General features: G+C 40.9%; 1 protein-coding gene across 2 annotated transcripts in view; it reads left to right on the top strand.

The window, feature by feature from the left end:
* Window positions 1–13,702, top strand: part of LOC140557574 (helicase ARIP4-like) — a 65,825-nt gene extending 52,123 nt beyond the window's left edge. For both annotated transcript variants that reach the window (XM_072682109.1, XM_072682110.1), the window contains 15 exons: window positions 158–291; window positions 2,807–3,003; window positions 3,220–3,562; window positions 4,087–4,264; window positions 4,406–4,618; window positions 4,843–4,961; window positions 5,149–5,261; window positions 6,130–6,229; window positions 6,408–6,613; window positions 7,776–7,957; window positions 8,261–8,457; window positions 8,861–9,063; window positions 9,590–9,679; window positions 9,801–9,887; window positions 10,048–13,702. In XM_072682109.1, the coding sequence (XP_072538210.1) occupies window positions 158–291; window positions 2,807–3,003; window positions 3,220–3,562; window positions 4,087–4,264; window positions 4,406–4,618; window positions 4,843–4,961; window positions 5,149–5,261; window positions 6,130–6,229; window positions 6,408–6,613; window positions 7,776–7,957; window positions 8,261–8,457; window positions 8,861–9,063; window positions 9,590–9,679; window positions 9,801–9,887; window positions 10,048–10,979 (3,294 nt within the window). In that variant the 3' untranslated portion in view covers window positions 10,980–13,702. The remainder of the gene's footprint in view (window positions 1–157; window positions 292–2,806; window positions 3,004–3,219; window positions 3,563–4,086; window positions 4,265–4,405; window positions 4,619–4,842; window positions 4,962–5,148; window positions 5,262–6,129; window positions 6,230–6,407; window positions 6,614–7,775; window positions 7,958–8,260; window positions 8,458–8,860; window positions 9,064–9,589; window positions 9,680–9,800; window positions 9,888–10,047) is intronic.
* Window positions 13,703–15,564: the final 1,862 nt, after the last annotated feature.

Here is a 15,564-nt window from a genome sequence, read left to right as displayed (position 1 = left end):
TCGCATATACATATGCATGACCTGACTTCTGTCCATCTCTCACTCCTCTCCCTTTTTCATTTTCTTTCTTTCTCCTTCTTTCTGTCACGCTGTCGTTTCTCCTTTTGGCTGTTTTTCCCCTCTCTCCCTTATTCTTGCTTCCCATTGGTCGCTGCAGGTAAACACGCTGCAGAACTGGTTGGCAGAGTTTAACCTCTGGGTCCCACCTCCTGAAGCCTTGCCCCCCAACGCTGACCCTTCCTGGATCATGCCTCGCACCTTTAAGGTGCACATCCTCAATGACGAGCACAAGTGAGTAAATTCCAAGTGAAAAAAAGTCCATGCCCATCAGCACACACACACATACACAGACACATCAATATACACACAAATGCCTTAAAGAGCTTAGAAACAATTAGATGTTAACAATTAGAATTGACCTTTTCGGTTGAATGTTTAGTGTTTGTTACTATTAAATATCAAGTTTGTTTTACTCTGTCTTTATACACAGCCATATTAGAATGTTATGGCCACCTGCATAGTAGAGGGAATTATTATATATTATATAAAATAATTCAATTTAGTACACTGCCCTGCATGAAATCATATTAAACCCATTAATCCTATTAAACTAACTTTGCTGGCTTTGTTATAAAATGTGCTATTGGTGTTATCATCACTGACGACAATTTCCTTGATACACCAACACATTTGAGGGGCACCCATGGCATAAAGACTAGAGAAGCAGGTTGCTGGTTCGTTCCTCAGGACCTGCCTCCACAGTGTATTTTCTCACTGTCCCAATTCACTAGTGAGAAAGTATGTGTTGCTTGCCACAGATGGGTTAAATGTGTACGATAAATTCTGTGTACCAAATCAGATCTTTGATTTACTTTACTTATTTACTACTGCTACAATTTCCACCAAGACTTATTTCCACCAAGCATGCAAGTTTACACACACTAATTAGCCAAAACGTTTAGATCACCTGCTTAATATGCTAATGATCATCTGCATGGCATCAAGCTCATCGTACCAGACTTATAAAGGTGCCCTGTGGTATCTGGGACCAAAATATTAACGTCAGGTCATTGTATTCAGTTTTTGGTTTGTCTTTGGACCACTGTCAGTTGTTACTCAACACAGCTGTCCAGGAGCTCATAAGCCTTGCTGCTTTGCAGATGCTCCAACCCAATCATCTGGCCCTCGTCTGAGTCGCCTTACTATTTCTCTCGCGTCCAACGTGACGAGTATGAGAACCGGCTGTTCAGTTACTGTCCAACATGCATACCAGACCTTGACATGCCTTGTGTCTTCAAGTTCCTTAACTTGTATAGACCCATTAACACACCTATGTATGCTGTAAAGATCATATTAACACTTATTAACTTATTTGACTGTCCGACAATGAACCAGATTATCAACTGTTACCGCAGGATTGATATGCACAGACTAATTAAGCCTAACTAATTAATTGCGTTGTAGAGTTAGCTGTGATGCAAAGTTGAGTATTTCCAGGCAACTGCAGCTGTCACTTATTAAGTTATTAGTCTTAAGCATATATTTTACCATAATCACTATGAAATTATTATTAATTCTATAAGTGATGTAGTTCTTGGAGTAAGGATTTGAAGTGTGGCCCCCTATACAGACCATTTCAGTTTAGCTTCCTTTGCTATCTTATTCTGAGGTATATTAAATGTTACTACCACCATGGTAATATACATAGATCAGTTAAGCTCAATGATATAAGTGAGGCTTTGATATGAAGTAATTTCAACTCCAAAGCAGCTTCTACTGTTTGCCACCATTGTTTGCCTATGGCTGTTTACATAATGGTCAGTTGAAACCAAAGCAAGGTCGAACTGTTACGTTAAGTTCAAAAACACATCTCAACAAAGTAACGCTGTCCACTGCCAGCACCACACTTCATATCTCTTCTCGTAAGCTAATAATCGCTCTCCCGAGACTGTATCTCAGAACTTGATGAATTTGTTCGCTCTAATATGCTCCCAGCTGATTCACGGCTAACATATGGGCCTCGAAGAGAGGAGCGATGGCTAACTTTGTCCTTTAAAAAAGCTGAAAAGTTGGATGCAGTTTCTCAAAACAGAGCAGATATGGCTCGTCCTAGCTCTGTAAAATAAAAAAAAAATCCACAACGAAGAGCATAAGGGCTCTCTCTGGGTTGATTAATGTTTGATGATTCACTTTTCACAGTTTGATATCTCTGAGCGAGCCATCCAGCCCACTCACATCTGCTCTGTGGCCCACTTCTCTCTCTTTCTCTCACTCACTCACTCACTCTCTCCCTCTACCATGCTGTCTCACTAAAGCCCTGCTTTTTTAGCCACCCTCTAACATGCTTCTCCCTCAGCACAAGAGACATGCAAGGTGATGCACTTAAACTAGTGACCCTAAACACTTCATTCACTCGGGCAAGAGCACATTGAGAAACTGGTCTGTTGGATGGGGGCATACCCGGAGTGTGTTTAATTGAGCTAGTTTACACCTCGTATTAGTACAACATGTTTGGATCTTATTTCAATATAATATTTCTGTGTACGCTTTTCACTGACGTGCGTCTCCAAGGTAACCAGAGGAGTTCCAATTTTCCCCATGCTGTAAGGTGTCTGAGTTTTGACACCGACCTATACGGTGTATTTTGGTTAAAATATCAAGCTGACCAGACTTTAACTGCAAGAAAAAAGAAAACAGTTACAGTAAAACAGCATTATTAGTCTATGGTGTTATAATAATTGTGTGTGTGTGTGTGTGTGTGTGTGTGTGTGTGTGTGTGTGTGTGTGTGTGTGTGTGTGTGTGTAGGACCACATCCACTCGTGCTAAGGTTGTTGAGGACTGGTACAGAGATGGTGGTGTGCTGCTAATGGGCTACGAAATGTACCGTCTGCTGTCACTCAAGAAAAGCTTTGTTGCTGGGCGAAAGAAGAAGAATAAGAAGCCGACTGGACCGGCCATAATCGACCTGGATGAGGAGGACCGCCACCAAGAACTGCTAAAAGGTCAGTGCTGACTGTCCGTCATATGAGCTAGCCTGGAATCAATGTCTCTCTCTCTCTCTCTCCATCATATACAGTCATGTCAAAAAGTTTGGACACCCCATTAACAGCTTTTACCATTTGTGTTGGACACATATGAAATTTGACCTCCACCATTTAACCCATCCATGGGTTCGTTTTCTAAAACATTCTCTCTCTCTGTCTCTCTCTCACCTCTAGGCATTGAGCAAGCCCTTTCTCAGCCTGGTCCAGACGTAGTCATCTGTGACGAGGGCCACCGTATTAAGAACTGCCACGCCAGCACCTCACAGGCGCTAAAGTGCATACGCACGCGGCGACGAGTGGTGCTGACCGGCTACCCGCTGCAGAACAACCTACTGGAGTACTGGTGCATGGTGGACTTTGTTCGACCCGACTTCCTGGGCATGCGGCAGGAGTTTAGCAACATGTTCGAGAGGCCCATCCTTAACGGCCAGTGTGTGGACAGCACTGCACAAGATGTCCAGCTCATGCGCTACCGCAGCCACGTACTCCACAGCCTGCTGGAAGGCTTCGTCCAGAGGTAAGCAACAGACAGGAAGAATAGAAAAAATAGGTCACACTTATTAACATACACACACTCACACATTTAAATACATAAGGCAGGTCTTAAATAGCCATAGCTTAACACATTTCCTGAGGGTACATCATATATCATATTCTCTATATATATTTTTTTTTCTTTCCTTTTTTTTTTATTCCCTTTAGTTGTCTGTTTGACTGTTTGTACTATTTATATGACCACCTCATTATTATTAAAACCCTGTAATATTTCTCAGTCCACATGCTTTGTTTACATTCAGTGACTGTCTATATCTCTCAGCTTGTGTCCTTAAGGGGTGGCTCAAAGCCTGAATTCCATTTCCTGACTGTAGGGGGAGCCCAGGAGCAAGAAATACCAGTTATCACCTTATGCTGCTTTGAAATGACCCTTATGAACTACATATGAGCTATCATGAAAAGAAAAAAAAGACACCAATTTAGTATTATATGCTAACACAGTGTATCTGTGTGTGTTTGTGTGCGTCTCTGCGTGTTGTTTTGCAGGCGTGGGCATGACGTGCTGCGTTCCCAGCTGCCAGAAAAGCAGGAGCATGTTATCCTGGTGCGTCTCTCTGCTCTGCAGAGGGCGCTATACACAGAGTTCATGAACCGCTTCAGAGAGGCTGGCAATACTGGCTGGCTTAGCCTTAACCCACTCAAAGCCTTCTGCGTCTGCTGCAAGGTGGGTTATTTATGGGTGTGTGTAAATACGAGATGGAAGATGATATGGTTCAAATGACAGTATGCATACTAGTTAAGAGTCATTCATTCTTATTTATTGGTGTGTGTGTGTGTGTGTGTGTGTGTGTGTGTGTGTGTATAGATTTGGAACCATCCTGATGTTCTGTATGAGGCTCTTCAGAAGGAGAATCTGGCCAATGAGCAAGATCTGGATCTTGAGGACATCACCACTAGTAATGCCCGCTGCTCAGTGACCAATCAGAAGACCAAACACAGTGATTCAGCCAACAGCGAGGGAGGACTGAGTTTAAGTCAGCTACAGGAGAAAGCCAATCAGGTTATCACATATGAGTGGGTACGTTTTAAATTCAAATAGTAATTGTATATTGATTGTGAAAAGAATAATGCACATTAAGAGTCATTCCTGTTGAACACTAATCTCTTCATGGTAATGTGACCCCAAGATAAAACACACTACTGACACTTAGTCTTATAGCATGTATAGCATGTTGTGTACAAATAGCAGTTCAAATAAACACATACTGTATTCATGCTAAAGGATTTTTTATGTTTCCTCAGGCAAAAGACATTATGTCAGGCTATAAGACCGGTATCTTGGAGAATTCAGCTAAAATGGTGTTGCTGTTTCACATTATTGATGAAAGCGTCAAGAAAGGCGACAAAGTCTTAGTTTTCAGGTACATGCACTTATGTACACACACACACACACACACACACACACACACATACATATATATATATATATATATATATATATAGTGATGTATTTATGTATATAAATATATATATAGATAGATACACAAATACATGATCATGATCATGAGCTCTCTCTCTCTCTCTCACACACAAACACACACTTTGCAGCCAGAGCTTGTCCACTCTTACAGTCATTGAAGAGTTCCTGGCCAAGAGGCCAATGCCTGACCACAGTGGAAATGGACTCAAGCAGACCTGGGTCCGCAATGTCAACTACTACAGTAAGCATCCTTTAGATCCTTTATATCCTGTGTTGTTCACACTGCCGCCATCTACTGGTCCTTGTGACACGTGGGTTTTAAGGTGCAGAGCACCACATGAATGTCACCCACTCACTCGCTCACAGTGAAGCACTATTAAACTACAGTAATACTTCCATAATCTGGAACATTTGATTAAAAACATTACATGGAGCTGGATGGTCCTTCCACCTCAAGGTTTAATGTGTTGTGTCTGTACAATGGTTATCAGTTACAGTAGCCTTTCTGGATGCTCCAACCAGTCTGGCCATTCTCTGTCAACCTCTCTGAACAACAAGAGGTTTCCCTTGAGTAAACTCTGGAGACTGCTATAAATGAAAAGTCTAGAGTTCAACCGTTATGTAAATAATCAAAACATCCTGTCTGATACCAACAATCATGCCATGCTTAAAATCACTGAGATCATGTTTTTTTCCACATTTTGATGGTTGATGTGAACTGCTGGCATGTATCTCCATGATGATACACTTTGCACTGATTAGATAATTTCACAAATTAGTAGGGGTTCAGTGCTTGTGAGTTAATGTTGATGTAAATACTACAAAGACGTGAATAAAAATAACAGTTAAATAGCCACCAAGTGTGAATGCACAAAAGGTGCCCCACAAGAACATTTACTCCTTTCGTCTTCAAATGTGTAACAGCTAGACTGCTTTGTTAGACCCTCTTCACATCTGAGACACAGTGTCCTTAATAGTTAGTGTACTAGTAGGTGTAATTGTAATGAAGGGTGTATTGAAGGTCCTACATGTACAATAACACAAACTTGTATTATTGTTGTGCGTGTTTGTAAGACCTGTGTAATAGCTCTTTTCTAAACCTCATTCAGGACTGGATGGAAGCACTTCAGTTTCAGAGCGAGAGAGACTCATCAACCAGTTTAATGACCCAACAAATACTTCTGCTTGGGTTTTTCTGCTGTCCACCAGGTATGGCATGCATACAGGCACACAAATAAACACCCACCCATACAGTTTTTCTTATTGTACCCCAGCTCTCTTAATGGTCAAAGCACTTATGCACCTTGCTTTTGCCCCTTATGACAATGCATTTGTTTGTGTGTGTGTTTGTGTGTGTGTGTGTGTGTGTGTGTTTTGTGTACACCAGGGCTGGTTGCCTGGGTGTGAACCTGATTGGCGCGAATCGTGTGGTGGTGTTTGACGCCTCGTGGAATCCATGCCATGATGCCCAGGCCGTGTGCCGTGTGTATCGCTATGGACAGCGCAAGCAGTGCCACATCTACAGACTAGTGTGCGACTTTACCCTGGAGAAGAAAATCTATGACAGGCAGATCTCCAAACAGGGAATGTCTGGTAAGATGTTTAGAACGACCCCTGTCGTCTTCCAGCATTCAGCTGAAGGTGATAATGCATCATTCTATTCTGAAACTGAAATTGGCTTACAGGATTTAAATGTTTGTAAACAATGGATACTACAACACTGATGTTTTGGCTTGCAGTGGAGAAATTAATGACAGCTGTGACGATGATGCATTAAAAACGCCTTATGTGAAAGAATCAGTGGGTGTCATATCATTTGATGTACACTGCTGTGCAGATTACTGCATGTAGATGTTTTGTGAGTGTGTGTGTTTTTTGGGTTGTTTTTTTTTTTTTGTTTTTTTGTGTGTGTGTAGTATTTTGTTGAAGATGCTAAGGTTTGCTAACCTTTAAATTGTAGTATTCAGTTAATTGCCCTAAGGCTTCTTATGCTCTGTCACCCTCACTCTCTTGCTCTTTTTGAATCCTCAGTAGAAACTCCTGTTTCAGCATGTGTCGGCCTCTCTATTTTATTACCTCCAGTAGATTGCAGTCAGATTCTGTGCTAGAGAGAAGATCCATGTACTGCAACTGCCTTGTTTCGAAATAGTTTACCTTCTCTAATTAATGAGAATGAGAGACAAGATGTGAAAGCTTTTCACATGCTCAGGACTACTGTCTAAGAAAAACAGATTGAGAAAACATAAGAATATGTAAATGGCTAATCAGTAGCCATATCTACACAAACCTGCAAAACTAAGTTTCAAGAGCTATGAACGGTAAATAGTGTTTTACACTAGATGTTGGAACATGTTGCTGTGATGATTTGATTGTATTCAACCACAGGACCATTAGTGAGGTCAGTTACTGATAATGGATGATTAGTTGTGGATCATGAATGCTCCAACACATTCCAGAAGTTTTGGATGGTACTCCGACACTCCAGAGAAAGCAATTCCACTGCTTAACTGCACAAAGCTTATACCCCTCTAACTGACATTTGCATTGAACATGGTGACTAACGCACGGTTACTGCAGACTGGTCTGTCCTACTGGCGCTAATTTCCGTGGAGATCAAATATGTATTCTGTCATTTAAACATCATATGAAGTCTACCTCTTGCAATGAGAATGAGGAGCTATACGTCTTGTTTATTGTTAAAATGCTATAAATGAACCCCATCTCTCATTTTTCTCATTTCCTCTCTCTTTGTCAGATCGAGTGATAGATGACTTGAACCCTGTTCTGACATTCACTCGTCGGGAGGTGGAGTCTCTGCTGCACTTTGTGGAGGAGGAGCCTGAACCCACAGAGTCTGCTTGCTTGCTCCATCTACGGGAAGACATGGAGGGAGTCATCAGGAAAGCCTGTCTGAGATACCCCCACCTCATCACCAAGGTAGCACTCTAATGCTCCTGCATACACACTGTCATACACAATCACAACAAAATCTTAACACTGGTAACTATGTAACTCATTTTCATATTTTCATATAGCAGTTACAGCATACTTTAAAGTACGATGGAGTCATTCTAAACTGTCATATTATAAACAACAAATTGTTGGACAGCACTGCTCTCAAACAATTAGCAGAGCTGTTATCTAAATTGGAACACAGTTTGTGTGCTAGTAAGCACAGAAGATTGCCTTTACTTGACTTACAGGAAGACATTTTGTTCTTTTTATTTCTCTTGATCTCAGCAACCCTTCTTCCATGAGTCCTTGTTGATGGACCGGCGAGACCTCAAACTAACCAGCGAGGAAAAGCAGGCGGCCAAGAAAAGCTACGAGGAGGAGAAGAGAGCGTCTGTGCCCTACACACGCCCATCATATGCGCATTACTACCCAGCCAGTGACCAAAGCCTTACTAACATCCCTGCCTTTAGCCAGAGGAACTGGTAGGGGTTAATTTTATTGTTACTACTGCTTGGTACTAAAAACTGCATTGTGTAAGATTTCAGCAGATCATTCTAGTGACTTTGTGACTGTTAACATTTTAAACAGTGTTTAGTGGTCTAAATAAATAAGGTTGAAAACATTGCGAATCACAAAGAGAGATTTAATTTTATTGCACTGGCTATGATGCTGAATGTCTTGTGAAACTAAGAATAATCGCAAAAGAAAGTGCAGGCTCAGGGGTATAAACATAATCATTTCAATATATTTCAAACTGTTTAAGCCAGATTGCATTGTGGAAGATAATTATTAGGACTAATATGACAAACTAGTTAGCTAACTTTCTTAAACAATAATTTTATAATATTTATTTGACCATTTGTTGTTCCCTCTATCCCCTATTAGGCGGCCACCTCCACGGGCAGAGGATAAACCAGTGGCCAGCGTTCATCCAGCGCAAACAAATCCAGCTCCTGCAATCTCCAAACAAATAGAGCAGGACCCCACCCCCTCCTTCACAGCCTCAGGCTCCAAATCCACTGTTAACTTCCCTGTCACCTACCTGCAGAAAGCAGGGGTGTTTGTACAGAAGATTGTCACCACAACAGGTGCTTGTATTCACAAATATAAGAGAACCCAAAACAATAAGAACAATAAGACTAGTCCCAAAACAATGTAGTATTTGTTAATTATCACAGTATTGGCCTTTACAATACTAATATCACAAGAGGCTGCAGTATGCAGTCCTCTAACCAATGAAAATGTTTCTTATTTTTTCCTGAGAGCATCACAGTTAAATCACAATTATTGATGAATCAAGGTTTTGTAAGGGTTGTTTAAGTCAACATAACTGTCAGCATGTTTGTTTATATTTTGCAAGGCACAGTACAATTACAGTATGTGGCATTATATGAAATGTTATTTTAAGCTGTTTTTCTCCATTAAAAAGTCAAACCTGTATTTTCCCCCATTATGTTGTATTCATTACATTATTGTAGTATGGATTACAGTATTTTGTAGTATTAACTGTAGTGAGGAGACCGTTTGAACGTTAATACCATAGTCACTTAAAACTATAAATGAGCTTATTTAAAATGAAATACCAGAATTTTATCTTGTGTCTCTCTTTCTCAGATATTGTGATTCCTGGTACTAACAGTTCCTTAGATGTGCAGGCCAGGATCAGTGCAGGCGAGAGCATCCATGTCATCAGAGGAACTAAAGGTGATCACTCACTCTCTCTCTTTCAGTTGTGCTCTCCATTATGTTTGTCATTTTCTTACATACTGACTGATGGAATGCTACTGTATAAGTAAAAATGTGTCCGTCTGCGCCATTTTCCTAGGAACTTATATTCGGACAAGTGATGGGAGGATATTTGCTATCCGTGCTGCCGGAAAAGCCAAACAAGCTGAGGAGAGTACAAAGAAAGGTATTACCTGTCTCTCCTTGGTCCTATAGTAATATGTGACAATTGCTAATAAAACTAAGAGAAAATAATTAAACATGTATTTAATCGCTTAAGATTTCAAGGTGGTGATGAAAAAACCCTCCATCTGATTTTCTTTTTTTCTTTTTTTTTTTTTTTACAGCAGTGTCACCATCACTGGTGACAGCCATGAATACAGGCACAAATGACAGTGTGTCACCGGACCATAATGTGCCAAAGGTTATTACACCAGAAACCGTAGCTCGACCCCTGTCTCCGGACAGTCCAGAGATTGTGAGCGAGCTTCAACGTTACACCAAAGCCCAGTCTCCAAGCCCACCCCCCTCTGGAAAGTCGATTCCAGAGAAAGCCTCAGAGAAGGGTGTTATCAAAGTTCTGCCTCAAAGTGACATTACCTCAACTTGTATAGAGGCGCCTCTTGACCTGCGGGGCACCAAACGCAAATCCACATCACCTCTTAGCAACGAGCACTGCTGTAAGCAACTGGCGGCAGAGAAAAGAGGTTCTGCTCCACCTCCCCCACACAGTTATCCATACCCAGGTGGTTACAGCTTAAATCCTGCCCTCAACCCAGCTTTGAACCCAACCCTCCTGAGCATGTGGTCATCCTACTTCCAACCTCATGCCCCATTGGGTGAACCCCGACCCATGTTTCCCATCTCTCCTGATGCCTACGGTTTAGGGGGCAGACCCTTAGCCAGCCCCTCCACTACACCATCCTCCAGCAGCACCACCTCTAGTGCCACAGCCACTCCCTCTTCTTCCTCTTCCACTTCCACTGTTCCTCCCACATTCCTGATGAGGCCTGGGGTACCTCCAATGCTGCCACCGGGGTTCTCGCTGCCATTCAGACAGCCCATGGGCATGTACCCCCCATTGCTGTTGTCTGGAGGGCTGCCGGCAGCCACGCCAGGGCCTGCCGGGTCCAGCTTCTTGCCTCCCTACCCTTCCACCAGCCCAAGAGGCAGCGCTCATGATTCCCACCTGGTTGCAGAGAACAGCGCGGTAAGCTCTGAGGGTATTGAGCTTGCTTGCAATGACGACAATGATGTTATTGAGCTGATGGGACAATAAGAGAAGAACGGTTTGGATGTGGAGAAAAGAGCCAAGTTTGACCTTAAGAGCCAAGATTGGAACTAAGACTGTGATTGGACAAGCTGAGCCAGCCATGATATTACTGGTTGTAACTGGTTACATGTTAAGTTTGGAAAGGATTCTGACTGAGAAACTGGACAAAATGAAAAATCCTTATGCTGAATATTTTCTTTAAAAAGAGAAGTGCGAAAAGCGTACAATGTGGGTTTGTCAGGGATTTGGGGGGATATATTGGGGGGTAGGACTAAGGGCTTCCTTAAGGCAATTTGTCAAGGTTAGCTAAGAATGGACCCTGCAGTGCTTCATCCGATCCAATAGGGAGAGCTGGGTGGTTTCTCTTAAAACAGTTTGCAGTTTTTATTTAACAACTAATAGTAGAATTTATTATCCTGGTTAGTAAAGGTAGTGAGTTTAAACAGATCACTGATTGTGTGATAGATATTTATCAGTGTTATACTGTATTGAATAGTCATAACTGGTCATGGTCATGACAAAAAAAGCAAGGTTCTGAAAAATCCACAGTTCATTTTGTTAACCAAGAAAATAGGAAAACTGAGCCTGGTTAAAAAATGGGAACATGGCGCAAAGACTGTAAACCCACAACTGACGGACAATAAAAAGAAAAAAAAATGTTAACAGAAGACCTTAAAAAAATAAGAATGTATCTTTACTTCCCGCCTTTACCACAGTGTTGCAAGCACAGGCCTTAGAAACAGATATTAGACTGAAGACTACATTCATTTCTGTGTGTGAATACGCTTGCCACTCCTTTTTAAATCTCTGTAATGTTGTATGGGGTTTTAACTGTTTCTGTGAACGTTTAAATGTTTTTCAACACTGGTCACATGCAGGTGAACCCTGTTTCAGCCTACTACGATACAGGATAAAGGGAACTAGTCCCGATCAGAAACGTCTGAAAGTATTTTCTACATCACTTCGAAATAGACTGGCGACGTAGCAATTACTGATACAAAGAACATACGCTAAAACACTGATGCCTTGTGCTGCTGTCTCACTGAATGTATTGGTGAGGGTGCATGGTTCAGGAGCACTGCTCCTAAAGCCTACCTCTCACCTCGAGTCTTACTCGAGCTGAGCTAAGACGTGCAGACTTTGCCTAGTCTCCCTATGTGGGTCACTGTGTCCTGTAATACATTTTTACACCCTTAACCCGTCGCACCTCTGACAAAGTGGCTGAAACGTCACATCACTTCTTCGTTAATGTGCATAAATTACTAATCAAACCAAAATCGAATCGTCAAATGAGAATAACATCAAAAGTGTGCCAAAACTGTCAAGTTCCCCAAATAGATTATGCTCTTAAAGATAAAGATTCCTCAGTAGTTCTTAGTTCTAAGGATAAAAAACAGCTGGTGTGGAACATGTGGGGTTTCAAAAGGTTCTTCTTTGGGACTTCCAAGTGGAGCAACAGTCTAAGCACTGAGTTCGATCCCCACTGATTCCACCATCTAAGAGAGCATAATTGGCCACGCTCACAGAGTGCAAAGCTACACAATTGCGAGTCATGTACAAAAATTGTAATGACAAAATGGGTGGGGGTGGGGGGAACATTTTAGCATCTTCACTTTTAAGAGCATCGTTTTCATTGAACCAAAACTGTCATTCCAGTATCCATTAACCAAGGAAATTTAAACGACCCTTATTTGTCTTGTTGTAAATCGTGAGAATTCCACTCCAGCTGAATTTATACTGAAATCAGCTCATTTTTGACGCCAAATATAAACACTGCTACTGCATAAAAGGTACAGTATACTGTATACTGCTGATACCATTTCACCTCGTTTCTGTATCCATATGTGGCATTGCTCTGCTTTGTTTACAGTCGCCGTACCGGTCGGGCCCACACTTTTCCCACACTGCCCTGCCTCCCCATGTTTCTGGAGCAAACATTCACCTCCTATGTTCTTGAATCTGATTGAACAACAGTTCAGGAAACATCTGAATCGTACCTTATCGCTTGACTTATCGTCATTAAGATTTCGGTCTATCTTCTTTTTATTATTATTTTTTGGTATCCATTTTTTGCGGTTTCTAATTTACCTTTTTTTTCTTTTTCTTTACCATTTGACAGTTTACCAAATTAATTTATTTATAACAGTGCATATTTATTTGTTTGTATTTTTTATTTTTGTACATTGTTTTTATGAGGGGCTTGCATTCTAACAGTAAAATGCCTCAGCTGTAAATGATTGAAGGGATGTGTGTGTGTGTGTGTGTGTGTGTGTGTGTGTGTGTGTGTGTGTGTGTGTGTGTGTGTGTGTGTGTGTGTGTGTGTGTGTATGACTTCCACCTGGCTGAAGCATGTGAAAGCTTATGGACCAATGAACAAGGGTCAGTTGTGGTCAGTGTGGTTTATTGAATTTCCAGAGCGAGGCAGTGACATTGGCAGACAGCTCTACCATGTTTCAAGAACGCCATGGCTGAGACAAGAACGTTGCCCCAGAGTTACATGTCCTTTGCTTAATACTCTTTACTTGAATGGAGGTATTTATTGATGTTATTAGAGAAAGAGTTGGATGTAAGAGCAGATCTTTGTTCTGTTCATTAAGGAAAAATCTAGACGTATTGGTCAGATGTACAGCTCAGTCTGAAAGCACTCAAATCAAACTGACCAGTTTGTTCTCTGATTTTCTTTTCTTTCCTTTTTTTAAGTTTGTAAATAAAAACGAATCATGGTAAAATACATTGTTTGTTTACTTGTCCAAATCAGTGCTTGGCATTACTACATTACTACCTCTGACTTTAACAGGGAAGTGTGTAAAGTGTGGAGCATGGATTAATACACATTATTTTTACTGCTGCATATTGTCATCATAAAGTGGCATGCAAAGGTTTTGTTAGAAAGTAACTCAATCCCCCCTTTTGACTGGACACGACCTTCAGGAAGCTTCATCAGACTGGGAGTGCACTGTTCTGCTGTGCAGCGACACCTGCACAAATATGACCTTAATAGAAGAGTCATTAAAATCAAACCTGGAAGGGAACATCTAAACATTTTAAGGAGGAATTAAATATCATTAGCACATTTCAACTGTAGTGTGTTATTGGAACAGCAGCTGGCTAAAGACAATTGACACTTTTCTCTGACCGATGGAATTCAACTGGGCCACTGGCTGACAGACTAATACTACTTTTACAAGTTTTCATGAACATGTCTGTGTGTTTTGATACTGCTGTGTTAACTAACTCCACTGAGATCACTTCTCAGAACATCAAGAACATCTTTGAAGAACATCAAGTCTAACCTTGGCAAGGTAGCACTACAACTTACATTTCAAATTTATGAATTGTGGGAACATAAAACCAAATGGTGACCAAATGCAAAAAACTTTTTTACTGTTTAGGAAAATTCTAGTCCCCCAGCTGAATTGGGAATTGGTACAGCCACCGTGTTTTAATTTCTATTGGTTTGAACCTATAGGCTGGGAAAAACAACTACAGAAACACTACAATAATTCCTATATGACTATTGCAGTTCAAACATGACAGGAAATATGCTATAGAAGTATCATACAGCAGAGTGTTTATTATGGTATCAGTACAGGTCTTCTTTGTAAGGGCAGATATTTTTGACCTTAAATATATCACTTGGTATTTCTTGGTTAAATTAAATGTGTTTTTTAATTTTGTAGTGAACACCCACTGTAATATTACTAGGACAGTCTTTCCACATCTTTGGAATATTGCCAAGCTAAGAAGTTCCTCATCTCTACAGGATATATCTACAGGATGCAGAAAAACTAGTACACGCTTTAACACCTCAAGGCTAGATTACTGCAAAGCACTATTGTCGGGTTGTTCCAGCAGGAACCTCAGTAAACTTCAACTAGTTCAAAAAGACATATTAAGATTATCTTGCACACCTGAGCAGTACAACTCAGTCTTGATAGTTCTGTGACTCAATAATTCTGTAAATCAATCATTTATAAATAGTTCTGACCAGAGAAGGATGGGCCCCCCTTGTGAGTCTTGGTTCCTCCCTGAGGGAGTTTCTCCTTGGCACCGTCTCCTTTGGCTTGCTCACTGGGTTTTTTTTTAATGTCTTCTTATGTTGTTGATTTCTTGTCTTTTTACTGATTACTGATTCGGTAAAGCTGCTTTGTGATAACACCTGTTTTAAAAAGCGCAATACAAATAAATATGATTTGGTTCACGGAGAACACATTTCTGCACGTTCTAAAGCATAATTGCTGTAAAAAAATAAAAAAAAAACTATAAATGTGATGTTCATATTCCTTTATACATAAAATCAACAAAACTTGCAGACTTGAAGTAAAGGATGCTCCCATCATCTTGATTGTTTGGTATAAAGTGGACATGTTTAATATTATTTTTTAGCCTTGACGCATGCAAATGACGTGGACATTGTTAATAACCAATTCAGCACCAAACCGTTTGTTTGTGTGTGTTTGTACTGCACACACAAGGGAAGCTGTAGCCAAAAGCTGCTTCTGTTTCTCCATTGTTCAACAGTTTCTATTCTTTTCCACCAGGAGCATGATCTCAAAAGGAATCTAGCTAAAGTCTTGCCAGTAGTGACCAT

This window comes from Salminus brasiliensis, chromosome 6 (assembly GCF_030463535.1).
Source record: "Salminus brasiliensis chromosome 6, fSalBra1.hap2, whole genome shotgun sequence".
In the NCBI taxonomy this organism is placed as follows: domain Eukaryota; kingdom Metazoa; phylum Chordata; class Actinopteri; order Characiformes; family Bryconidae; genus Salminus; species Salminus brasiliensis.
Note: the sequence above shows the minus strand (reverse complement) of the source record. Positions and strands in the feature narration are given on the sequence as shown.